General features: G+C 47.5%; 4 protein-coding genes across 4 annotated transcripts; 1 reads left to right on the top strand and 3 right to left on the bottom strand.

Moving 5' to 3' along the window:
• Window positions 1–1,177: 1,177 nt before the first annotated feature.
• On the bottom strand, window positions 1,178–2,098 carry RNF186 (ring finger protein 186). The gene has a single exon (XM_075029178.1). The coding sequence runs from the start codon at window positions 2,096–2,098 to the stop codon at window positions 1,178–1,180; it is 921 nt and encodes a 306-aa protein (XP_074885279.1).
• Window positions 2,099–6,173: 4,075 nt separating this feature from the next.
• OTUD3 (OTU deubiquitinase 3) lies at window positions 6,174–14,311 on the top strand. Its single transcript, XM_075027504.1, has 8 exons — window positions 6,174–6,370; window positions 7,062–7,210; window positions 7,985–8,097; window positions 11,161–11,283; window positions 11,994–12,119; window positions 12,737–12,833; window positions 13,117–13,298; window positions 13,644–14,311. Exons 1-8 carry the CDS (start codon window positions 6,201–6,203, stop codon window positions 13,818–13,820), a joined length of 1,137 nt encoding a protein of 378 aa, XP_074883605.1. The 5' UTR covers window positions 6,174–6,200; the 3' UTR covers window positions 13,821–14,311.
• Window positions 14,312–18,608: 4,297 nt separating this feature from the next.
• LOC142031535 (group IIE secretory phospholipase A2-like) lies at window positions 18,609–20,262 on the bottom strand. Its single transcript, XM_075029177.1, has 4 exons — window positions 20,235–20,262; window positions 19,908–20,055; window positions 19,357–19,392; window positions 18,609–18,774 (listed from the first exon to the last, which is right to left on the bottom strand). The coding sequence occupies exons 1-4, from the start codon at window positions 20,260–20,262 to the stop codon at window positions 18,609–18,611; spliced, it is 378 nt and encodes a 125-aa protein (XP_074885278.1).
• Window positions 20,263–22,729: 2,467 nt separating this feature from the next.
• Window positions 22,730–24,946, bottom strand: LOC142031579 (basic phospholipase A2 A-like). Its single transcript, XM_075029239.1, has 5 exons — window positions 24,831–24,946; window positions 24,336–24,392; window positions 24,012–24,147; window positions 23,388–23,497; window positions 22,730–23,249 (listed from the first exon to the last, which is right to left on the bottom strand). Exons 2-5 carry the CDS (start codon window positions 24,373–24,375, stop codon window positions 23,125–23,127), a joined length of 411 nt encoding a protein of 136 aa, XP_074885340.1. The 5' UTR covers window positions 24,376–24,392; window positions 24,831–24,946; the 3' UTR covers window positions 22,730–23,124.
• Between the last annotated feature and the right edge of the window lie 167 nt (window positions 24,947–25,113).

The following is a 25,113-nucleotide window of genomic DNA, read 5'->3' as shown; positions in this document are numbered from 1 at the left end:
CACAGGCCTGATCCAAGGTCTACTGAGATCCATGGTAGTCTTGAAAATGTAACTTAACTAAGAGCAAACTTCTAATTTTTTTCCAATTTAATTTTAGTTGGGTTACAGGATATCTTATTAGCAACTAAGTATTTTTTTAAATAAAGGAAAAAACCAATGCATTACTATGCTTTGCTCACTAACTCAGTTGTGCAGACTCCCTAATAAGCTTTCTCAGCTGTAGTTCCTGTCAGTGAGGAAACTGTGAAATGTTTTGACATTAATTGTCAGTGAGGAATGGAAACACAGAAGTCAATGAGCAATTAATGTTATTAAACTTTAATGGACGCATTCCATATAAAAATATCACATGTGGCATGGCATAGCAATTGACAGATTTCTGTTTAGAAGGAGAATTGTGGGCATCTCCAAGGGCAGTGTCATACTTCATGTAAAGAGGGCAAGAAGAGGTGCGGAGCAAGTAGCCAGATAAAGGAGTTCAGGTGCGAGGAACTATTTCTGTGCTAAATAACATGCGGAATTTGGAGTGTCATGAGCTTTTGAGAGCCTAGCCCTTTGTAAACCACAGACTGAAGATAAGGAGTGTTGATAGTGCCTCTCCCTCTCTAGTTTGGTGTGCACCAACCAACATCCCCTTTTCCCAGTCCCTTTCCCATCCCTGCCAACAACCACGTGGGTAGTGATTGGGATTAAAGCGATAACCTGGGTTAAGACTACTATCTTCCATTGAGACTAGGCACGCAGTCCCTGCTTTAGCAGTCTTATTTCCCCACATTGTCACAAGAAGAAGTGTATGTGTGTTAGTAGAGTGGGAAAACGCAACCACAGCTGGGGATTTTCACAGGACACCATCTCTCAGGTGTTTCAGATAATGTTCTGCAGTGCTAATCAGATGATGACATGAACAAGAACAAAATGACAAAAGCAAAACAACAAAATTATTGTGTGGAAAACCTATAATTTTTATCTCATAAATATCAACATATAAATATTTGACTATGTTTCCAGTAGTGAAATTTAACAACACTGTGCATTGCCATTGAGCAAGCTTAGCCACCTGTTGAATTTATTACGTGAATGATTGCTTTCAAAGTCCAGCAACTGACTAGCATGCCTAACATGCAAGCTTTGCAGGCAGGACCAGTCCATGATCTCTAGGCAGCACACATTGCTTGTTTCAGGCAATAGTAGTGATGTGGGTCTCCTTGTGGGAGGAGGCGAGCGAGTCCCTATTACACCTCCAGTAGAATTTAGGAGTGCAGCAAAGCACTATAGACATGACCAACCCCAAAGTAAGCAGGAGACAAATTACCCATTTTATCAGACCTGAGGATATAAATGGGAGGATGACGATAGTGAGAATCACCACAAGAAGCAGGAGCAGCACAAGTCTCTGTATAGCCAGTCTGTTGTCTGCTGGAATGTTTTCGTCTCTGTATAAAGCATCTTGGCTGGTCTGAGTCCAGCTATTGCTGTCTAGCCCTATGGCAGAGACATGTACCTCAGGATTAGAATCAGGGTTTTCCAAGTGCTCCATGATGTCTTCTTTATTTTGAAGTGTGCGGATGAGTCCTCCTGACACAGAAGTGGCTTTTCTGCACAGGGGGCAGGTGATTATCCAGGTACTCTCCTCTTTCCTGAGGATAAGCTTGAGGCAGACTGCACAGAAGGCATGCTGGCAGTCCAGGAGCTTTGGTACTCTGTAGATGTTGTACTTGTTGAAGCAGACTAGGCAGTCCATATCAATAGATGTTGTGGTTGAACACTGGTGGTTCACTTCAAAACTGTGTACTTCGGGAGAGTTTGAGTTCATTAGCATAATGAGAGGCTTTGACTTTGGACAGTCTCTTTCTGAAATCGATGGTTTAAAGGCATCAGGACTGCCTCGCTCTGTGCCTGAAGGTCTCTCAATTTCTTTAACACATTCTTCAGTGAATCCCAGTCTCTTCACATCTGCAGTGTTTTCTGTTAGGGGTCCTGCTCTGCTCACTTCTGCAGCACCTTCTGCAGTGGGCGCAGGACTGTCCTTTTCAGCCTGTGGTACTCCAGGAGCTGTCGATCCATTTTCATGGTTCAGCTTGTCAGTGGATTTCTCCATGGAGATAAACCTCGGTGCAGTTTGTCTTCCCTTAGCTGAAGGTTTTGCTGAGTTTCTGGCTCCTTTTATGTGTTGCTTTATTGCTGTTGTATGCATGGTTGATTAGTGACAGTTAGCTTTAAGCGTGTTGTGCTCTTACAATATGATGTTTTTATGAGACGGTGACCTGAGTTAATGATTAACTTCGTGACCAAGACATTTTACAACGGCTGATAATATCACTGAGCAATTTCTGTCCAGAAGCAGACCCCGTGGCATTAGCAGACTGCAGCTTTGTTCACTGTGAGAGCCAGACACTACCATGATGACTAAATTAGTACTTTATTCGTTGAGAGCAATTTCATTGGTCTCTAAACACTGCTTTGGTGGACAGTGACAGATTCAGAGGTATTTATTGAATCTTAACATTGGTGTACTGAATGCAGTGCTTTGATTAGAAAGAGTGTAAGTATCACTAATTTTGAGTGCTCTGGGTAGGAAGTCTGCTCTTGCTTTAGCAATACTTGCTACCGTAGAGCTGTTACCCTACAGCACAAAGCGAGGAATGAGATTGAGATTATTAATGTTGAGTGTTGAATGTCCGATTATTACCAACTCTTTTATCCTAGGAGCATCCCTGTTGGTTTCAGTCATCAGAGGGCTTCAGGTGTGAACTGAAGCATGACTTAGGGTCACATAGGTTCTCACAGAGCCCATGGGAGAGATCTAGAAATTAAAAGCAAGGTTAATGTCTTGGTGGGACCATCTTCTTTTTTGTGGCATTCACAGGACAACCTCATGCACTCAGGAATACCGTTCTGTTAGGTGTTTTTGTGAATATTCGCCTTGTCTGAAAAATATGGCTGAACAAAATCCCTCAGTCTCTTAATTCTTTCTACCTTTTTATTTGAGGGGTAAAATAGAGATGGTTTCTCAGTAAGAATCCTGTGGAAGGAAGGAAGGTAGAAAAGGAAGGATCACTAATCCCAGAAAACTGGGCTAGGTCAGCATTACTGGCAGAAGACACAGAGTACCAAGTCAGTAGCCTCAAGTGCACCTGAATGCTCAAGCTGTCTGTGCTACCATGTACCAGCCTGTCCCTCCCAACAGAGGAGCAGCAGAAAGAAATGAAACAACTGCAATTTAGGAGGGTAAGGAGTTCAGGAAGACTCTAATCTCGTGAACTTGCTGATGGGGGGGATGAAGCAAGAAGAGCTTGTTCTTTGCTGAGAAATAGTAGAAGGTTTGTTGTAAGGAAACTTTGTAAACGTGTCTAGGCATTCCTGCTGTATATCTGCTGATGTGGCATATAGCAGTGTTTGCTGGACTTTTGGGTGACCCCAAATTTCAGGACCTTGAAGATCTTTCAGTTGCAGAAGTGGGACTCAGAGTTGAAGTGCATGAACGTCTGGAGGTGGGCTGGTGAACTGCAAGGCTCATTTATGTTTAAAAATAGGAGAATTTTCTATTGGATTTTACATACCTCTTTATTAGTAAGTTAATGCTGTTAAAAAGAAAAGATCTGGGAAAACAGAAGACAGAGCTGCCATTTTTACAGTGCTTTAGAATTTTCAAATTCAGTCTGTCAGTTCCCATGCCCAAAATGGAAATGTCTTAAAATTTACAGATTCTTACTCATTAGAACTGTATGAAGCTGGCTTGCGGGTGTTGGGAAGCTGGAACAGACACCAACAGGGGCAACTACGCTCCTAACTTAAGCATTTCAGTTAAAAACTAGATGAGATGAATCCATGCCTCCATGTCTGTTTGCTCTGTCTTCTAGCAAGGGGTGGCAGTGACTTTTGCCTGCCTGTCTGTGCTAGAAACTCAGAGCTGGTGGAGAGCCGTGGTTGTTTTGCTACAGATGCACATCAGCAGCGAGGACGACTCACTCGAGGGAAGGGGAAGCGGAGCACGTCATGGGTCGGAGAGGTCCTCATGCTTCCCCAGGGCTGCGGTTTACTGCCACGAGGATCATGGACCCCAGGAGAGGAAGCGTGACCTGGTGTGGGGGCTCAGGAGGCCGCAAGCGTGCAATTCCTGAGCTGTGTTTTCAGCACTGCAGGTCAGGCAGTGTGTGCTCTCTTTGCCCAGTTTTTGTTGGTCGTATCGGGTTAAAAACATCTGTCCATTGTTGTCCTCCATTGATGAAATTTCCTGCCACGTGTCAAAGGATCTGTCCTAATTTTGATTCAGTTCTGTCCTTGGTGTCACGAGTGATGTTCGCTGGCTTGCATGCAGGTTGTACGTAACTGAATTGCCTATAGCCCTTTAACGCTACTGAGGCTAATGACTGTTTCCATTAATCATTTGCAGTCAGTTTATATACTCATCCTGTTTTCCTGCTTTTAGTATGTTTGCATACGAAAATGAGTTTCTATGGAACACTTCTTACGTACTTGTTTATGCCAGGAAATGGATATAAAAGAGCAGTCGTGTCATTTCAGGGTAAAATCCTCACTTGCTGTAGGGCTTTGAGCACAATAATATTCAAAACCTCCAATAAGATACTGTTGGTAGTCCCCTGAGCTTCTTCCTGGGCTCAGGCTGTGTTTCAGATTGCTATCACTCTGGACACAAGGAACTTAAAAAAAAACAAAACCAAAACAAACAAACACGATTTAAAAATTGTCTTGATGCGAAGCCTCTTACTGTATCCCCCGTTACCCAGCGTATGTATGAACGAAGCAGAGAGCTGCCATGAACAGGCAGATGCCTTCAGATTTACACCACGTTGTCCCGTGGAACGAGGAATTTTTTTACCCTGAGGTTGAAAAGGAGGTTGTTTGTTGTGGTGAATAAAGCTCTAGTGGGTCGTGCTCAGAAGCAGCCTTATAGCTGGTACCAAAAAATGCCGATTTGCCCTGATAAACGGGACCTGAAACACCTGACAGGAACATCCTGCCTGGCGATTTTTATCTTGTCCTTAGTCTGCGATGTGCTTCTGTGGCACATCTGTAATATTGATGCCGAGGGAGTTAATTCACTCGTTATCTCAGTGTCTGTTCCCAAATTTGGAGTGTTTTCTTAGTGTTCATCACAGAGTCGTTTGGATGCGCCTTCTGAACAGAGCGAGCTAGGAATCAGACCTGAACTCGACTGACGCGCGGCAGTTCTGGCCGCGCCAGGCCGGTTCTGTCGCGACGCCCGCAGAGCGAAGCAGGGCAAGGAAAACCGGAGTCCAGGGACAGCACAGGTGCGTTGAGGGGGGCAGCCCAGGAGGGCGTTACTGGTGGATGCCACTTCTTTAACTGGTCGCTGTGGGAAGAGCGGGAGAGCGGGGCAGAGCAGGGGACAGCAAGAAACCTTTCCCAAAAGCCCAACTCGGGACGAGCCACCCTCTTCTCGCTGTGCCCCCTTCTCCAGCCCCCTCCACGGCTCCGAGCGGTTCCCCTCGGTGCCCCGGGAAGCAGGACGCGACGGTTCAGCCTCTGACACTTAATTGCGTTTAATTAATTGTCGCCGTTTCAGCTCTCCTCCTGACCCGTCGCCGCTGCCAGCCACGTTCCCGTGGTGCCACCTCGCGGGTAGTCCCATCTTCTCCCCTCCTCCTCGATCTCCTTTTCGGTTCGGTTCGGTTCGGGGCGCCGATGCGGTACCGGACCGAGGTCACTCCGGCCGGTGGGCGACGGGAGCGGGCTCCCGCGCCCACCCGTGGGAGGTCACGGCGGGAAGTGGGGTGGGGTGCTGGGGGGAGGCTGCCGCCGTGCCCCTGAGGAAAAGCTCCTGGACGGAGCAGCGCAATTAACAGTAGAAGCTAATGAGGCGTCGAATCCGGCAGTGTCGGTGACGGGGCTGCCCTTAGCGCCCTCCCCAGCCTTTTCCCCGCGGGTCACCCTTCTCCCAGCTGCTCCTGACACTTGGCTGTACCCTCCTTCCCTTCGCACTCCCGCTGCCTTTGATCCCTAAAGCCCTCCGCTTCCCCCCGCCTCAGTTTCCCTCCCGCCTTCTTCTTCTTCTTCTTCTTCTTCTTCTTCTTCCTCCTCCTCCTCCTGGAGGAATCCGGCGGGGGGGGGGGGGGGGTAGAGCGGCGGCGCTCTGGCCGCCCGTGCGCCGGTCTCGATGGTGGCGCGGTCACGTGAGGGGCGGCCGGCGGCGCAGGCGCAGTGGGCGCCCGGCGGGGATGTCCCGCAAACAGGCGGGCAAGGCCCGGCCCGCCGCCGGAGCCAAGAAGGCACGGCGACCCCGGCAGCCCCCCGCCGGACCGGCTCCGAGCCGCGGCTCGGACGGCGGGGGCCTCGCCAGGCAGCTCCGGGCCCTCGGCCTCAAACTGCGGGAGGTGCCGGGCGATGGGTGAGCGCCGCGACGGTTCTCCCCGATATCCCTGGGGCTCCTGTCCCCGGGAGCTGAGGGCTTTCCCCTCGCGGTTGAGTGCGAGGTTTTCCCCTCGGGGCCAGTGCTCCGCAGAGATGAGGGCTTCCCCGCTGTACCCCACAAGCATCGGGGGTTCCGCTTTGTGGTTGTGCGGGGCTGTGCCCCTGAGGCTGATGGCCCTCTGTCACCTGCTGGTCTGAGGGCTCTGCTAGTCCTAGGCCCGATCCCCAGGGGGGCTGAAGGTTCCAGTGGCCTGCTGGGCGGAGCATAGGAAGGTCCATAAGTATGGGGCGAAAGGGGCATTAGATGTGTCTGCTGAGAAGATGCATAGTAGATCATTGGATTGTCCTTTGCTGCATTTGTCTTAGTGTCAGTTTAAGACAGTTTGGCCCAGCCCTTGATTTACCCTGTTGGAGTTGATGCCATTTTTGCTCAAAACCTTCTGTTCTTACCAGCAATTCTTCTAATAGCAGCAGCCGTTCAAAGCACAAGGAATAGGTGCTACTTCACATTCATATCCTCGTTGAAATTCCTGGGCAGAAAGAGCACAGCTCTTTTTCTTTCCTGTTAACATAGTATTCTTTCCGCTGCTATGCCAGGGTCATTGATTTAACGGTGTATCTGTTAGGGGCCTTTCAGACACACTAACTTGCAGTTTCTCTTTCGGCAGCAATTGTTTGTTTCGGGCCCTCGGTGACCAGCTTGAGGGGCACTCGCGGAACCACCTCAGACATCGCCAGGAAACGGTGGATTACATGATAAAGCAGCGGGAGGATTTTGAGCCTTTTGTGGAGGATGATGTACCCTTTGAGAAACACGGTATGGTCTCCATAGGATGCTAATGGAAGGGGTTATTGTGTAATGTGATTACATCTCGTTTGAGCACCTTCTTACTAAACAGTTCCTCATCCCAAAACTACGTTAGGGTTCCTCTCTAGTTTTTAGAAACAGTGAGTTTACATTTCTCTCTGTTACGTTTCTGTAGAAAGGTGAGCTATTAAACTTGTATTACATTTGTCTTGGAAATTGTTTAAATTTAGGAGAGACTTGGAAAAGGAAAGAGAGGCAAAAAAAGGCAAGAAGTAAAAATTTGATGTTTTCAAAAGGAACTTGCAAAAATTGTCTAGCTCTCCGTGAACACTGGTGGGTGTTGAGTGGCTTATTTCTTTGGGTTTCTTTTTCTCCTTGACACTTGATATTTCATAGTGGTAACCCAGAGGAAGATCCAAAGCAATGACGAATACAGCCTTTGTTCTAACAGCTTCGAAGATGTGCCAAGTACCATGCAGGTGACACATGAAAGCAGTTTGGTCATTTAGTACATGGCACTCTTCCTTCCGAGCTAACACAGAGCTGATGGCCTTGCATAATCTAAGGGTGCACTGCATTTTTTGGAGGTTTCTGTGTCGTTTAAGACACATTAACTTCTGTTGCTGCCAAATTCTTGCTGCAGCAGTCACTGTTTCACAGTTGGGATTTCCTTTCCAGAATTTCTTGGGCTTGTGTTGAAATCTTATTACTCGCTATCCCTCCAGTGCTTTTGGAAGTGTCAGAAACTAGGTTTCCAACTCTTCTGAATGTTTTTTCCTTTAGTTACCAATTTGGCAAAGCCTGGTACCTTTGCTGGCAACGATGCTATTGTGGCCTTTGCAAGGAACAATCAAATGAATGTGGTTATTCATCAGCTTAATGCTCCACTGTGGCAGGTGAGAAACAAAACTTCTATATTTTGGCCTAATTTTTAGCTGATGAATACAAATAGTGTTGAAACTTCCTGATCTAATAAAAGAGAGCAGCCGGTAGCTGTAGTTAGCTGGGCATAGCATAAAGCTGTGCTCGCTTTTTCGGCCTTGAAGGAGAACACTCTAGATTTCAGTTAGGAGGAGAGGGTATGAAAGAAAACAATGAATGCATGAAAGATAAGTATGTGGAGACAGAGCAGCATGTTTTAGTTTGGTTTTAAGCTACTAGCTTCATTGATAAGTTTCTCTCTCCTGAAGATCAGACTACATATGAGTTGACTTTTCTGAGAGGAATTTGAGCCAGCCTTAAGGAAACCTGTATGATAAGGTTCAGGCAGGAATATGGAAGTGAAGGTATAGTAGGGCAGTCCCTACAGTGTGTTGGAATGAAGCTCCAGCAATTCTGCATGGGATTTGTGATGAGAAGGTTTCTGATAGTTGAAGAAATGAGGTTCTGGACCGGGCAGAAGAGGGAAGAAGTTTTAAAGCCTTAAGGTGGTGTTTAATCAGCTTCTGGAAAGGACTGCATGGTATGGTTTCCTCTGACAGTGGGGCACTGGAACAAGTAGTCCATCAGGTCCTTCCTACTCTCTTTTTTGTTATTCACGTTGGCAGGGGTCCACGCTCGATCTCTGCCTGTTCATTGAGCAAGTGAGAACCTGTATTCAAGTCAGGCCCCAATTTACATACAGAACCAATGAAGTATATAGATTAAACAGGGCAATAAAGATAAAAGACCAGATGAAGGCTGTCAGTGGTGTCTTAAATACATTTGAAAAAGTGTCAGGTGGATTCCTGAATCCAAACAAGTTTAAACTCTTACTTATATGGCAGCCATGGGTGGTAAGCTAACTGAAATACTCAACTGCTTGACCTGCGAGAGTATACAGAGGTAGTGACCCTGCAGGAGAGTTCATGGGGGTGCTGTTCATGTTTTGTTACTGCTTTGAACCAGGCGCTCACCTCAGTGTACTTAACTCTTACCGACACTTTGTATATTCTCTTGAAAACTTTAAACTTTTTTTTTCCCCATTCATTGACATTTCCAGGGTTGTAAATACAGAGTTTGTGATGAGGTTCTGTTTTGCCTGAGCGTAATCTTGTTGGTGAGAGGTTGTCTTAGGCTCTTGAGAATAGTGTAAGTAGAGAGCTGTTAATAGTTGTAACATAAGGAGTCTCCTACCCGCACAGAGGATACATCAGGACATCAAAGTATGTAGGGTATCACAACATGGTGATAATATTAGCAAGTTGCTAGACTCGAATAACCCAGGACACCCTTTTTTCTTAATTTTCTAAACTTGGGCATACTGTTTCCCCCCCGCCCTCTGCTTTGGAGCCCCAGCAAAATTTTAGAAAGTTTAGATTCCAAAGAGAGCATTTCCAGAGAGGCAGATGGTGTGAATATCTCCTTTGGTCCCAACTCTGAAGCAGATGGTGAGTTACCCTTTAATTTTAAGAGAACCACTTGTATCCAGTACAGCTAAGCTGGAAAAATGTGAGCAGAAGTGTTCAGGACCTCCAGCTGTTTCTCAAGCTCAGGCCTAATCCAAAGCTCTTTGGAGGTAGGCATCTCTGCATGGACTTTTTAGGGCTTTAAACACCCTTTCCCTTTTTTGATAGTGACTGTAAATGTAGAGCTTCAGGTTAGCTCAGATGTACAGGTTATTTTATCGGCTTTTTGGATAACTTCTTACCTTTTTTCACTGTTTTTGCCTTTTTTTATCTGCAGCTATCTTTTACTTACAGTTCCAGTGTATTGTGGAAAGAGCGTGCAAAAAGAGGCTTCACTACTGAGAGCTAAATTGGCTAATTTTCAGAATAATCTTTCAAGAGATTTGGGAGTGCTTAGATACCTATTTAGGCTCTGGCAGAGGAGAAATGTTGAAAATCAATCTTGCTGAGTTCCAACATGTAGAATAACTTAATAGGATAAAAGGCAGGAGTGAAGTATAACCAAGTGTTGAGTTGGAACTTAAAGGTGAGCAAGTGTAAAATAGATGAATGGAGAATATCTGTTGTGAAATCTGAAGTCCTTAGTGCAACATAAACCGCAGATGTAGCTCAAAGGTGACTTGGTGTATATTCTGCAAGTTGGAATAAGTTGATTCAAAGACGCAAAAGGATTGGGAAATTCTGGAGCCCTAAAGCAAGCATTTCTTGTCATTTGCTTACTGACATCTTGTCCAGGAAAGCTGTCAGATCTTTGAAGTCTGGCTTGACAGGTAAGCAAAGGACATCTGCAAATGCAGTGTAATTGTCTACATTCCTTGCAAGAGTTGGAATGCTGTGTAGCTTTTAGCTAATAGTTTGAGACACTGGTGATTGGGGTAGGAATTACTCTTGCATCAGTACAGATAATACTCAGAGCAGGAATTTTCTATGGAAACTGCTGTACTTGGTGCTAACAAGCAAAGGAACATTCGGTTGTTAACAGTGCTCCTGAATGGAGTTAATATATTTTCATGGTTTGGCTTTATTTCTATTAGTCTTTCTTTCAAAACCAAAACATAGCCACTTCGAACGCTAACTGTTAAAACAGCATCTTGTCCCAGCTGCAGAACAAAACTTACTCTTGGGGGACTGTTTCCACTGTGGTCATAACTTGAATGGACTTTTTTCCTCACGTTTGAGGGGAAAAAAGCCATTGTACACTGAATGGGAGCTGTCACTGAAATCGGGTCTGGAAAGATGATCAGAAAACAAATAGCTCCAGTGGAAAGTTTAGAAAATAGTTGTGAGCTTTCCAGTGAAATATTTTCATACCATATTTTGTTTGTTATGATGTAACTGACCCAATGTTGTGTACCTGGTTTTCAAACATTATCCTTGAGACAGAAGCTCTGTTGTTACTCTAGGCACATCTGGATTATTAGGTCAACACTTCCTGTTTAAAGATGCTTCGGTAGCTACGTACTTTGCTTCTGATCACAGTGTTTATCATTGCCTCAAAAAAATAATACTTTGAAAAATACAATGCTGAATTTGATTCCAAATCCTCATTTGCAATATATTTGTTTCATTTAGATTCAGGGCACAGACAAAAACAATGTGAGGGAACTTCATATTGCGTATCGTTATGGAGAGCACTACGACAGCGTGAGGAGAATCAATGACGATTCCGAAGCTCCAGCGTATCTTCAGATGGAGGTTGGTTATGACAGGATGACCCGAGTCAGCTGTGGGTGATAAATAAAACAGATCAATGTTACCAGTTGATTTCCTTTCTCATTTGCATTGAGATTGAGAAAAGAGTTTGGTCCCTGTGTCATGCTGGGGATAGAAAAGCATCTAAGGTCATTGTAACTAGTGCTGCCTGCTCTCTTGAGACAGCGTTTAAATTACTGGGCTGAAAATCAATCCCAAATCTGATGCTGTGATGCGGGCTGTAGGTGTCTTGAAGCAACCCCATCTAAATTACATACTCATGCACCTCGAATGCAAAAACAAAGGGAAGGAAGGAGCGAGCTGTAAATGCGACAGCTGGATACTGTAGTCCTCTTCATATCTCACTTTTTCGTGTTAAGGAGTAAGCTGTGCTGTCATCGAGCTTCTCTGCACATAACTGTATAATGTGTAGTATAGTAATAAAATTAATACTCCATTTAAAAAGCCAAGGACTGCTTATTGGTATGCATGATCTTGTAGTATGTGAGAACTTGCTCTCTAGCGTATGAGTCATGGGAAACGGTGTCAGTGGTGGTGGAAGTTACACAATTTCCAAGATGCTTTGACATAAGATACTTCTGAGAAAAGTGTGCCATAATAATTAAATTTATTATGATGTCAGTTCGTTTTTACTGCATCTGATGAGATTACTGCATGCTTGTGTGATCTGCTGGGCTTTGCTTTTCTTGCAGATGCTTTGCAAAAATGATTCAAATAAGGAGGAGGAAGTGAAGCCACAGAAGGGTGACTCTGAAGATGAGATTGAAGTTGAAATGGAAGATGCTATACAAAAAGTGTGTAATGCAACTGGATGTTCAGTAAGTATTGAGTAGCCTTTTTGTGCTTAATGTCCAAACCTTCTTGATACATGAAAGTAGCCTTGGGGAAAAATGCAAAAAAATAGCCATTGTGGACAATTTCAGTGTCACAGCCATAAATAAGGATGCATTTAATCCTAGACTTGACCCTTAAATGCCCATGAAATATGTACTCTGTGTGGACAGCTAATAATTTTGGAAGGTTTGTCTTGTGTTCTCTCAGAAAATTCACTTTGAAACAAATTCTGTAGGATTTGAAATCCTTTGAGGATGTCAGTAGTTAAACATCCCAAATGACTAGATAATCTGTGAATTTTAGCTGTTGTCACTGGATAGCCTGTGTGGTTCCTGCAGATTGCTGCTTGCACTGTGCAAATGCATGGAATAGAAAGGGCCAAGAGTGAAACAGTTACGCTGAAACAGCATATTCCTTTTTCCTGATATCTTCAGGATTTCAAGATTTTCTCCCTCACCTTTTTCAGAAATGGAATACAGGCTAATTGAAAGGTCATAAAAGCAGACAGCAGCCCCCTCTCAGTGGTTCAGATGGTTGTTAAATGAATGTATGTCAGTGATTTGAACTCTCTGCAGTGTTTTCTTTCTCCTCTTGTGGACAGGACATTGACTTAGTAAGCCAGATTCTTGAAGTGGAAGACTACAATATAGAATCTGCAATATTTGCCATCTTTCAAATGAACGAAGTGGAAAGAATCAGTAAGTACACGGAGTTTGTCCTCTGGTGCTTCAGAATAACGCTGTCTGACATTGGTGTTCACTGTAAACAGCAGTTCAACAGGGACAGTAGCAGTTGAAGCTTACTGTTGACTGTGCTGCCGCTTCAGCCTTCCTGTGGTCAGGAAGGTTATTAGTGAGGGTGGATTCAATCCAGCTTCCAAAAAAAAAAAACCACTGTTCCAGAAATTCTGGAAGAAGGAATTGGCAGACAGTGAGACAGCTTCTGGGTAGAGTGTGTCTGAAAAACCTCTGGTTTTGGTAGGTACTGAGGAGCAGTGTGATCCCCAGAGCAAAGATCAGAAATCGTGTAGCAGAACTCTGCAGGAAGAAAATGGAAGTGGTTCAAGAATCTTTGAAAATCGGAACTTGCATCAAGGTGAAATAGAAAACAACAAAGCACAGGCTAGATCCGATGAAGAGAATCGAGCTAGCAGAAACTCAAAGGTATGTGAAGGGTGGTTTGGCAGTGATTTGCACGCCCTTTAACAATTAGGGGGATGCGTAGGATTGCTTAATCTGCAACTGTCTTCTCCTTTGAATTCAAAAGAGCTTCCGCTTACTGGATTTTGTTGCTGCTATAGCTGTGACTTCCCTGATACAAACATTTAATAGCGACAGGTGGCACTCCTCCCAAAATGACACAAAATAAGGTCCTGATAAGTAGTTGGGAATAAACATTCTCTGGCAGCTGCTTTGATATCTGCTTGTCTTCTTTACAGTGTGTTATTTTTCCCCAACTAAACAGAAAATATGTGTTTTTAACATTGTGTTTTCATCCTTTTCTTTCAGGTATCTAAAAAACAAAAGAAGGAACAGCAGCGGCTAGAGAAGAAGAAGCGGCAGGAAGAAAGGCACCGACAAAAGTTCTTGGCCAACAAGAGTAACTGTGTAGATAGCAGCAGGAGAGAGACAGACTCAAACAACCAGGTCACCTTGGTGAAGGCCATGGCAGCGCTAAACATATGACTGAATGTGCTCTGAGTGCGCTGGTGAGAAAAGCAAATAAAACTGATGAAGACAAAACTCCCTTTAAGCAAATCTCCAGGCACCCATTGTTACCTTCAAATCCGTTTCTGCGGAGATCTCTAAGCACACATGAATTTCCTGTTTCTTTGGCTGCGGGGCGAACAATTGTTCAGTAATTCTGCATCAGCCTGTGTGTGAGAAGAGTTGTTTGAACTTAACAAAAAGTAGAGACTTGTTTTTATAATTTTGGAGTTAGATGAAGGTGAGAACCTTTTCTTCACACAGCAGTGTCAGATTTCCTTTGACATCTCTTGAAGTGCTTAGATTATTTTTTTTTTTATAGTGACTTTTTACTTGGTTATGCTTGGAGGAGCTTTATTTTTACCTTGCTGTCAGGGAAAGCTTAACAATTCTCAACTCAGGAACATGGTGGGTTTTTTTTTTCCTATTTAAATTTAAATAAAGTAAGGGAACAGATTCCCAGAATCCTTTCCAAAGCGAAGTGTGTCAGCCAACACTGTATCAAACATGACATTCCTCTTTCTTTTCCCATGCAAGAATGCAGTGATCAGTTTTAATCTAACTGGAACTGCTTGTGTTGCACTAGACTGTTTCAGAAGTGATTAATACATGAAGGGAGAATGGGATTGCTGCGTACATGCTTGTTGAGACCTGTAGAGACAAAGAAAAAGTACCAGTGGGCTCATGAGACAGCAGAGCCGATTCATCTGATCTGGTGAAGTCTAATTGAGGTTGTAAAATGCAACACGAGCAGGCATGAGATTTCTGTTGAGTGTTGTTACTTGGACATCTGGAATCTCATCCTCCTTTGCCATACTCTGGAGCTTTTGGGCTGCTCCAGAGCTTTAGTCCAAGCCAGGAACTTGACGGTTGTTAGTCTCCAAATGAAATTAATACAGCCAAAGGATCAAGACTCCTGGGAACAAGGTTCCAAGTAGCAGTGATCACTGGGAACCCTGCCTACTTCACTCTTCATAAATCAAGCTTTTTCCAGGGTAGGATTTTTTTCATCTTAAATTCCTCTTTGGTAAGGTCACCAAGTACTGTAGAAAGTACAGCTTGAATCCTGTGATGCTTTCCACTATAGGATTGTGAATTTGGACTCAAGTGTAAGGACTGTGGGACTTGGCCCTCGATTTATGGCTTGCAGTGTTTCAGCTTCACTCAGGTTATTGGACTTGGATTAAGCACTAAGCTTGAAGAAAGCACATGTCCACTTACACGCACACTAGATAACAGGAGACACCTCATCAGCCAGGGCAGAGCCAAAATAGATTTTCTGAATGTAAGGAACGTTGCTTTTGAAAAAATTCTATGCATTCTTTGAAGTTTCCAAATCAGCGTGGAAGTACAAATGCCTTTTTTGACTGAACTGCCGAGATCTGAGCTCGTACTTCTTCATATGCTCTGCGACTATTTATCAAGAGCATTTGAAGAATAGAAAGAAAGGAATTCTACTTCTAAGTAACAGTGGTGTAGGAGATCAGGCTTTAATGCTGGTGAAGAAGTTCCTTTGGTTCCTGTAGTGAGCTTGGTGGAAATAAAAAGTAATAGAAAGCAGCTCTTGTGCTTTATGGTGGGACATAGTGTCTGGCAAGTCAAGCAGCGTATTAAGTGCTGCTCTAAGTGCCGGTGGTAGGCGTGACTAACAGCTGTAGAGGGAAGTCTGAGGAGTATTTAATAGGTAGGAAGGGCATGAATGAGCCTTGAATTCACAGGACTATTCTTAAAGTGAAAAACAACTTTGGTGAAATCCATTTTGTGCGAACCTTGGATAGCCTTTTAGCACTGTTGCTTCCTGGAATTCTTTTTCTCCAAGACAGTCACTTTTACAGTAGTGGAAAGAATGGCAAATCGTAGCTTAACGGGGAGAAAGTGCCAGTCACTTCACTAGTGTAATGAGTTGAAGACAGTAGGCATAGCAAGGTGGTTCAGGTAAATGTGTCACCTTTGCCTTGCCCAGCTGTATTTTGAATTGGAAGGCAGGTGGGTTCTGCAAGTTTGAAAAGATAATAAGAATTTGCAGTTGTATGCTACGAATACGATGTTTGATCTTAAATGAATTGCTTTTTTGTCTTCCCGAGCCAGAGCTAAGAGGTTTATTGTTGCTTCGGACCTGGAGAGCTGTGAAGGGAGTTGTCCTGTAGGCAGCAGACAGGAAGCTGAGCTTCTATGGGTGTGAAGGGACCTGCAAAACCTCACTTCGTCCATGTCCACAAGAAACGGGCAGGCTTGCAACAGCAACACATCTTAAGTAGCAGAGAGAGGCTGACCTTCAGCTCATGGCCTCTGATACCTGTAGCCAAATATGTGGCTGAAAAAGCTTTCATTTCCACATGTAATTTGATTAAAACACAAACTCTTGATGTGCTGGGCTCATTAAGTCTTGTTAGGCCAGTCAAATACTCTTTATTTTTGCCAGGATAGCTTTGTACCTGCAAAAACACCTTGTATCCAAAGGTGTTAAAACTTTCATTTTTTCTGTTGTAGATTTTTCCTTCAGCTGTTGAAATTTCCACCTGCTCTTACAATGTGTATTTTTTCTAGGTAATCCTTATGCAGTGTTCCTCAGGAAACTCACTTTTATGCAGAAAATTTGCTTTGTAAACAGGTCATCGATTTTCCTTGCAGGAGGAAGGGAGGCGAGAAACAAGAGAAGAGAAACATCATGATTCACAGCTTGTGTTTGCTCTTTGGTGGAGCTAACCGTGCTTCATAATATGTGGTCATAGGACAACAAGCACTGCACGTTCCCATGGTATTTGAGGAGGATTACTGTTTGTTACTCACTGCTAGCTTACATTGTGGAGGGTCACCAGTGGGCAGAGGGCCAGGGGTGTGTTTGACTGCTGCTGGACCGGCAGGGTCACTGTCAGCCACTTGGACACGAGCACACAGCAGGACAATGTAGAAAGCTGCTTTCCCTGCATCCTACCTACCACTGTCGTCTTCCCCAGACTTCTTTTTTCCAAATCCTTGCCCCTGCAGGTAAGGAGTTGAGTTGAACCAGAAGTTTTAAGCATTTAACCAGGTTCTGTGTGCTGTCCATAAGCATGTCTTGGCCTTACAATGTATAGGAGGGCTTTTGTGCTTGTGCTGCTCGGTTTCTGGTGTACCTCGTTCCTTCTTGGAGGGATGCCTTTCAGTTTATTTAACAGCTTCGCCTTACCTGCAGTGCCTGAACAGCAGCAGAAGTCACGTCATCAGTGGTATCCATATCTGCAGTACTCTCGGATTCCTTTTCTGTTGGAGTCTGTTGAAACTACAAGAGAGTTTTCTTCTCTTTTCCCCCTTGGGACTCAGCCGGGTGCCTGTTTCTGTTACCAAATCAAACCACCTCTGGTTTTTGGATGCTGAGTGCAATAAAGGTTGCAAAGACATGCCAGCTGAACTGTGTGAGTGGAGCTGTGTGTACGGGGCACGCTGTGGGTTAGAAGGCAAAACTTTCAGATTAATTTAACGAGTCTGCACAACCTGAACCATTCTTGGGGATGCGATCCGGCTGCTGGGGCATACATTCACCTGCTGGCTTTCACGAGGTTCAGATACTGCAGAAAGGGAGGGAAATTGCATATGAAGAATGACCCGTGCTCCCGTCCCGTGTTGTCTAAAATGGAGATGGTTTATGCTCGTGTGGAGTCTGTTTGCAGGCACAAACCTTAGAGGGCAGCATCGGCTTCATCAGCTATGTCCCAGCTCTCTCCTCTCTCATCCCAAAGCCCTTGAGTGGCACCCGAAAATGAGTAAAAGGAGAAACAAGTGTTTTGAAGTTACAGAGGCACCACATTTACTGTGGGAAGTGTGAGGAAGGGGTAGGGACATTGCTTGCAATGAAATGCTTAACGGAGTCAGGCAGGAGCCCTCGATGCTGATGTGAAACTCAAAAGAAAATGCCCTTAAAGCACCTGTATTTTAGGACCCCCTGCTCTGAAGGTGTGCTAAACGTCTCTGGAGGTAGCATTTAAACCAGAGGTGCCTCCATCGAGGCCCAGGTGTGAGCAGCAGCTGGCCCTGGCTCGTTAAGGCTAATTGTGGATTGTGTGCAGCTGTGGTGAGGGAGGAGGTGGCTGCAGGGAGCTGCAGCCTGAGGAGACCTGTCCAGGCAGCTTCAGCCCTGTGAGGACTTGCTGCAGACCCCAAACCCCTCAGATCACCACCACCGTGCTTCCTCGTGGCTTTAGTAAGTATTAATTGCTTAAATTGTCATTAGGAGCAGGTTGGGGCTGTGTTGTGGCCAAGGTCCTTGAGGGGAGCTGGGTTTGGAGCCTAGTTTGGGGTTGGGGCGCAGCAGCTCCTCACTGTTTCTGTTCATCTCTTTTTTTTTTTTTCTTTGAAGCTCTCAAGATTTACAGGTCAGCTGCTAAAATGTCATTTCTGGTAAATGTTTTTTAAGAAAAAGATGCAAAACTGTGTGCATGTGTAAATATTTACTTCAGAAAATCAGCCGTGAAGCTCCATGCTGTTTCCTACCCCTTCCACCATCAGTTCCTGAAACACGAATGTAACACTGAATGCGCTTTACAAATTGCATTTGAAAATTTATTTTTATCTGCAGGGATTTCCTTGTTTTTATGATTTATTTAATCGCAAGTAGTGGGCTTTCCCTGTGCGCCAGCACTGGGGAAAGGCACTGCATGCCTTTTCAGTGCTACAGGGCTGGGCTGGTCCCTGCCTGGCTGCAGGGAAGGCAAAACCCCCGCAATTTGGATGGTTTCTGTCAGGTTTTGAGCCTGGCATGTCTAGCAGGAGGGAGTTGGGGTAATTCTTTTAAGAGTTGCAGTAGGTCCTGGCTGTCCTTTGGAAACACTCTGCCGCCCGTCTGTTGCAGTTGCAGCGCCATCTTTTGCACCGGGTTGTGGATTCTGGAAGAAAATTTGGGGGGATGGAGTCAGGTGAAGGATGTGAGAGTCGGGGGATGTCTTTTGGGCTGTCCCTGCGACGTACGCAGTCCCCCGTGTTGAGTTTGGGATGTCTTGGGCAGTCCTCCTCTTACCTCTGGTGCATGGAGCTACCTGGCTACGAACCACGCGTGGCCCTGGAGGGACCATTTAATTTACTTTATCTACCTGCGTACGTATAGATATTTGCTTTGATCATGGGGAAGTGCTTTGTTTTGATCCGCTTGCCATGAAACAACAGTGTTTGCTCTGGGGAAGTCGGGGTGGCAGTGCCAGGTCAAGATGGAAGGGTCACCTCAAACCCTCAGTATTTGGCCTCTACGGAAGGGCAAGCCCCCTCCTTCGGGAGGTCTCCAAGCTCTAAACTTCATTATAGTCCTAGCAAATAAATATTTCCCTATTCCTGGCACTTTTCCCTCATTTCCACCCCCCTCCTAGCAAGTGGTTTCCAAGCCAGGATGGTCTAAAGGACATCTCAGAAGAGAGGTTCCCCGAGCGTGTCGATGGTTGTGCCTTCCTGCCCGCGGCTCCTGCGCCGTCTCTTACTGCATTATCTGGCTTCCCCAGATGGAGTATTTGTACGTGACCAGTTTGGAACTGGTCAGTGAGAGGAAGACAGCTTCTTGTAGCAGCAGTCGTGGGCATGGCAGCACCTGGGAGCACAAGAATTGTGGTCAGGGCAGGATGGGGAACGGTGGGGACAATATCACGGTAGTGAACATCTGGTGGCACACAGCCCCCGTGAGAAATATCTTGCATTTGTGCCCCAGGTCGTGCAGCACCCTTGTTCTCCTCGGCATTGCCCATGCTGTAGGGGCAAGGGAGGGGGAGTCACGCCTTCCTGGCCTCGTCAGCACAGCTCTCTAATTGCTTTCCCGTTGCTCTGCTGCAGCAACATTGCATGGTTGCTTTCAATTAGCCCAGGTGGTAGTTGGATCCCAACACATTTCTGCCTAATGCTACAAAGGCAGAAGAAACACCGATGCGTGCCATTCCCAGCAGCTACTGCTGCTAAGCAACTTTTAAGGAGGTGTTAAGGATGAGCAACGATTTTTGCATTGCTCTCAGCTCCCAGGGGCAGGGGCAAGCATTCCCTCGCTGTACCCAGGGAGAGGGAGGTGAGGAGGTCTGGGGGCACCCGCTCTGCCTTCACCAGGTCCCGACTTACCAGTCGGTCACATCCAGTGGCTGTTTGGATCCCCCCAAGCTACAGTAGCAGCCATAAGCATTGTAGGACAGTGGCGATTTCCCTGTCTTGTGCTTAATCCTTGAACCGAACTGAATCATGTTGCAGCCGGCGGGGGCCAGCCCTGCGACTGGAGATGCGGGGTTAGGAGCACCGGGAAAAGTAACCTCCCGTCCCACCCTTCCATAGCAAAAATGAGCATTTTCACCCTCCCCAACTGAATTGTTTATGGATAGAAATTGCGAGCACCAGGCTTTCCCCACCGCCTCGTCTGGCGGGGTGAGAGCTGGTGGGGGGGGGGGTACTCACAGCAGAGGAGCAGCAAGAAGAGCTTCATGTCTGGAGGTGGCAGCTCCCGTGTTTGGGCGAGCCCGAGGTGCCACCAGTCACGCTTTTTATGACCACCGTGTACCCACTCTGCAGGGCCTCTCCTTTGGAGAACCTAAAGTGGGCAAACATTGACAATCCTCACCAGATTGGTCCCGCTATGTGTGCAAGATTCTCTCAGTGCTGCTGGAGGCCCCAGCTGCGGGACACCCTATGCTGGGAGAGCCCTTTGCAGGGGAGGTTTCAGTGGACTGGGGTGAGTGGGGCAGACTGGTGTCGAGTCCGTGCACAGCTCTGGGTATCTCAGCATCCCAATGCCTCCCTGAGTAAAAAGGGAGAACTCAAGGGAGAATGGAAACCACTTTGTTCCTGGATGACTATTCGTTTTTTGATGTCTTGATTAGAAAACACCATTCCATATCTTGCTGTTTCCATCATGACTCACCTGGGCAGGGAGAAAATGCAGCCAGCGCAAAGCATCCTCCGCTTCTGACTTACCAAAGTGGGTAAGACACAGTGCCATGAGCAGAGGAAGGTCCAGTGGTCCTCCAGAACAGTCTGCGGTCAAAGATAGGGCTGAGCAAGGGCCCTGCACGCTGGTTTTCTTGTTAGCAGGAGCTTGTCAGCATCAAGCCTAGATGCTCCTTGTATATGGGGATGCTGCATCGCTTTCCCCATGTGCACGGGGCACTGCGCATAGTCTTGCTCTCAAAACATCAGGCAATGCTTGCGGACTGTTGCATGAGGTGTCTGGTTGCCTTTATGTAGAAGCAAAATAAGGCAAGCAGCAGAGTAAGGAAAAAAAAAATGCAAGTGGTATATAATGGAAGGGTAAAAAAAGAGGATGGGTGTGTTGCTTGCTTGGAGAGAATCTCTAATTAGATAGGTGATGCCGAACAATAATTTTAGCACTTTTCTTCTGGCAGGCATTGCAAGTGCCTAGGGCTCTGCACAGTTTTGTGGGGAACCCTGGCAAGGGCAGGCACCGAGCCAGGGGGAGGAAATCCCCCCCAGTCGCTGACAGGGAAACCGAGGCAGGGAACAAGGATGTGACTGGTGTGGAAATCAGAGAAAGGGTGAGAAAAGGGAACTCGGGTCAGGGCCTCAGCAAAATCTCTTCCCCTCTCTGGCTATGCCATTTGCCTTGTCAGCTCTCCGGGCCAATTTAAGTAGACCCCTGGGACAGCGACAAGTTAATTAGCTGAACCAGAGCTTACCATAATTCAAGATTTTCTGAGTCTGCAGCCAGTTTTTATCACTAGGGAATAAAGTATATTTTTGTGCATCAAACTTGCTGAGCTTCCAGGTGACAGACTCTCTGCCCCAACTCCTCTATGTATAGCAGGTTTGCAGTAGCCCTTCTCCAAACGTGAAATAGGACCCCCTTGGGCCGAATGCCTCCTGGGAGGATGTGGAGTTTGTTTCTCGTCTGCAGTATGCAAAACATAACTTTTGCAGCCCCATTTATTGCAATGTTCTGAGGGGGTGCAGTATCTGAGCCAACACATCAGACTTGGAGCTCTGTACGAACGGATTTGTACAGCCAAGATGTCTGAGCTGAAAAATACATAGATAGTTAAAATTCACTCAGAATTTAAACAGGGAGAGTGTGTACCAGCTCATCCTGGCCTGCAAGCTGTCTGTGTGATGGCCCCTCTCCCATCTCAGCAAGGATTTGATCCTTGATTTATGCCTTGCAAACAGCAGCTGTCGGGCGAAGGGCTGTGCCTGCTCCTTCCTCGTCTCCCCCAGGACTAAACGTGCCGGACGAGGAGGGTGGTAGAGCTCAATGCCTGGGTTACAGCTGGCGGGAAGCATTTCTGGGATATTTCCTGGTGCCGTTGACTTCAGCTTTGGGGCAAGCCAGGGTGGGAATTTCAGCTGCCGATGCCCAGGGCATCAGCCCCTGGGGAAATAGCGTTTTGTTGCTGTTTCTGTGGCGGTATTTCATTGCTGAGCCCTCCCAAGGGGGTCAACCCTGCTGAACTGGGCAGAAAACCTGCACCGTGGGGATGCTACGATGGTTAGGGGGGAAGCAGCCACCGCCTGAACTGCCTTTTCCTAGGGGACGCGCCCGGGGTTGTTGCAGAATTGGGCCAAAACATTCTTTTCTGGTGAGAAATATGTTTTGCTCCGCACTAGGCATGAGGCAAGCTCCGGGCCACCCCGTCGCAACAAAGGTTGCCAGCGCCCGGCCCTCCCACAGCATTGTGCCTGCCGGCAGCCCTTTGCCCCAGCTTTGATTTCTCTGTCTCGGAGCAATGGCAAATTTTCAGAGCTTGAAGGCTCAGGGCTAAGTGGGGGGGAAATTCAGGGGGTGCAGATGCATGTCAGCGGGAGATGCATCACTTCTCAGGTGTCATTTTTTTTTTCTGGGTAATTCAAGGGGAAACCTAGCTAAGCGGCTAGCTTCTCTCCGCTGCCTGCAAGGGGTGGTCGCTGGGCTCAGCCGAGTCACATCACACTGAGGACCGATGTTTTGTGCTCTCTGGTTTTATTTTGGAGCAACGGAAGAGAATCTGCGGTGAAGCAAAAAGCAGAGGGAGCTGACAGGCTGCACGGGGAGCTCGAGCCAAGGGGAAATGAGTGTCAGCACAGAGGCTCGCGCTGGTTTCCATCTCTCCCTTCGCAGCGACGAAGCGCAGGTGTCCACCCCTCCCTTGTTTTTCTGTGCTGAAACATTGCATCTGCGCTGCTCTCCCTCCTCGGATCCAGTGTATAATGACGCAACTTCACTAGAGCGTTGTTGTCCTCGTGTCGAAGCCAAAAAGCCCCGAGGAGGAGACCCGCCAGGGTTGGGAAAACGCTCCTGGCGCTGCACCGTCCCTTTACTTATCAGCCTGGAGGTGGTTTTGCAAAGAAGCTTTTTGCTTCAACACCGCCCGCCTCGTCCCCGGCACTTGCCGCGACGCCGGAGCAGCCCCCGGCCACGCATTTGGCAGAGCCAGGCTGCCTGCTCGCACCTGCAGGCACCTCTCTGGCACCAAGTCCCGGAGCCTGCGGGGACCGGAGAGAAAGCATGTCTGAGACCTTCTTTTCGGGAAGATCCCCGGGGTGCTGCCCCAAAAAAGGGCACCACAAAGGAGGGAGATGGTCTGGGAAGAGGCATCCCGAACTGCGACTGCAGGGACTTACGGCAGATGGGGGGGATTCTTGCCGGGGGCACCATGAGGGGCTGGATGGGTCCCACGCGGCACCGCCGTGCAGCCAGCTTGGCGTAGCAGCAGGCACGGAGCAAGCAGCACCTGCAGTGAGAAGGAAGGAGAGCCCAGCCTCATCCAAAACGCAGTGATAGCTGCTTCTAGCCTAGCTGAAACAGGCTCTGCAAGCTGGGTGGGAAGAGATACCAGCGTTTGCATCCTCCTGCTGTAAATCACCCAGGAGCTGCTCCTTCCACCCCGTTCCCACGCCAAGCCTCTTCTCCGCTTCCCTGTGCCAACCCCTGCCCAGGTCCCAGAGCCCTTGTGCATCCCAGCTTTGGGACCGTCCCTCTCCTCTGGTGCATCCCGTTGACTTCAGGCAAGTTGTCGCTGGCATGACCCTACTGACTACAGGACTGGAATTAGGGGTGAACGCCGCCTCGCTTTCCCCCCTTCCCTAAAACTTGTTCCCCTCCTGCTGCTTCCCATTGCCTGGTCTGCATTTTGCAAAGCTTCACAGGGTGCTGCTGGGGTTGCTCGCAAGCCTCGGGGTTACCCCGCGGCCAGCGTTAGCCCTCCTGGGGCCAGCGTTAGCCCTCCTGGGAAGCATTGCCTGTACCGGTCCACTGAAGCCCTCGATGTGCCTCTGCTGCCCCATCCCGAGTAACAGCCGTAGGCGGTCAGATTTCCTACGGTGCTTCCTTCGAGTCCTGGTGTGAACATGCGTGGGAGCTTCCCGTGAGCCGTGAGCACACCTAGAGTAACCGGAAAATGGGATTTTTGCAAGTTATATGCAGAAATAAGGCCCGGGGAACCAGGGGAGAGAGGAGGGCTTTGCTGGGAGTCTCCCCGTGGAGTGCACAGGGGTTTGGGGATGCTCCCTGCATCGGTGCGGGGCTGCAGCCTGGCTCCCATCCGCGGATCGGGGAACGGCTGCACTTACTGCAGGCAAACAGCACCGCCAGCGTCAGCAGGACCTTCATCTTCCTCTCACTCAGGCCTGGGAGGAGAAAGGGGACGGAATTAGCCAGGCAGCGTGACTGGTTGACAGGCGCTGCTGTGCAAGCCTTGTCCCTCTGAAATCAAGTCAAACTACCCTGAAATTTGGAGGGAGGAAGGCAGCCGTGCCCCCTTGCATCTGTGTTGCTGCCTCTTGGCCGAAAGCAAACACTTTCTGAAGCTGTCCCACCGCCCCAGCATCTCCCACCTCCCGTCCCACCACTTCTGGCACCCAGGGCATCACTTTGCAACCCCTGGGGCTGCAAATCCCCAGCTGAGTTTTTATCTGAAAGCAATGACACTTTATCTACAGGCATGGAAAAGGGCAGAAGGCAGCGTGTCTGCTGCCTCCTCCCAACATCCCTCCCCTATTTTTGGTTCCGCAGCAGCAATCCATCCACCCCATCGCAGCAGTGGGGCGAGGTTGGGAGTTGCTCACCGGGGGATTGCTCCGGCTCCGCTTCCTCGCTGCCAGCCTGTCTGCCCGGGGAGAGGCTGCCCTCCGTGTCCGGCCCGTGGGCTCTGAACTGGAAGTGCTGAAATGACTCGTCTGTCCCAAAAACGCTTTATGCTACGCCCCTTCCCTTGCTGGCCAACCCCCCCCCCCCCCTCCCCGTGGGCTGCAGCCCGGAATGACGCAGGGGCCAAGACCGAGTTTTTTGCAAAGTTTGGGGAGGATGATGTCGAGTATTTACAGGGATTTCTCTCTTTGCCCAGCAGCA

Source organism: Buteo buteo, chromosome 5, assembly GCF_964188355.1.
Source record: "Buteo buteo chromosome 5, bButBut1.hap1.1, whole genome shotgun sequence".
Lineage (NCBI taxonomy): Eukaryota > Metazoa > Chordata > Aves > Accipitriformes > Accipitridae > Buteo > Buteo buteo.
This window is presented reverse-complemented; position numbering and strand designations above follow the sequence as displayed.

Bases quoted from the DNA above. Each gene is read 5' to 3' on its own strand.
- RNF186 (XM_075029178.1), bottom strand. From the start codon at position 2,098: ATGGAGAAATCCACTGACAAGCTGAACCATGAAAATGGATCGACAGCT.
- LOC142031579 (XM_075029239.1), bottom strand. From the start codon at position 24,375: ATGAAGGTCCTGCTGACGCTGGCGGTGCTGTTTGCCTGCA. The intron at 24,148-24,335 runs GTAAGTGCAGCC...CGGTTACTCTAG, and splicing joins GGCGGTGCTGTTTGCCTGCA to GTGTGCTCACGGCTCACGGG. The intron at 23,250-23,387 runs GTAAGTCCCTGC...CGGTCCCCGCAG, and splicing joins AAGAATCCCCCCCATCTGCC to GCTCCGGGACTTGGTGCCAG.
- OTUD3 (XM_075027504.1), top strand. From the start codon at position 6,201: ATGTCCCGCAAACAGGCGGGCAAGGCCCGGCCCGCCGCCGGAGCCAAG. The intron at 8,098-11,160 runs GTGAGAAACAAA...TGTTTCATTTAG, and splicing joins TTAATGCTCCACTGTGGCAG to ATTCAGGGCACAGACAAAAA. The intron at 13,299-13,643 runs GTATGTGAAGGG...CTTTTCTTTCAG, and splicing joins GAGCTAGCAGAAACTCAAAG to GTATCTAAAAAACAAAAGAA.
- LOC142031535 (XM_075029177.1), bottom strand. From the start codon at position 20,262: ATGAAGCTCTTCTTGCTGCTCCTCTGCT. The intron at 20,056-20,234 runs GTGAGTACCCCC...CCGCATCTCCAG, and splicing joins CTTCTTGCTGCTCCTCTGCT to TCGCAGGGCTGGCCCCCGCC. The intron at 19,393-19,907 runs GTAAGTCGGGAC...TTGTGCTCCCAG, and splicing joins CCACTGGATGTGACCGACTG to GTGCTGCCATGCCCACGACT.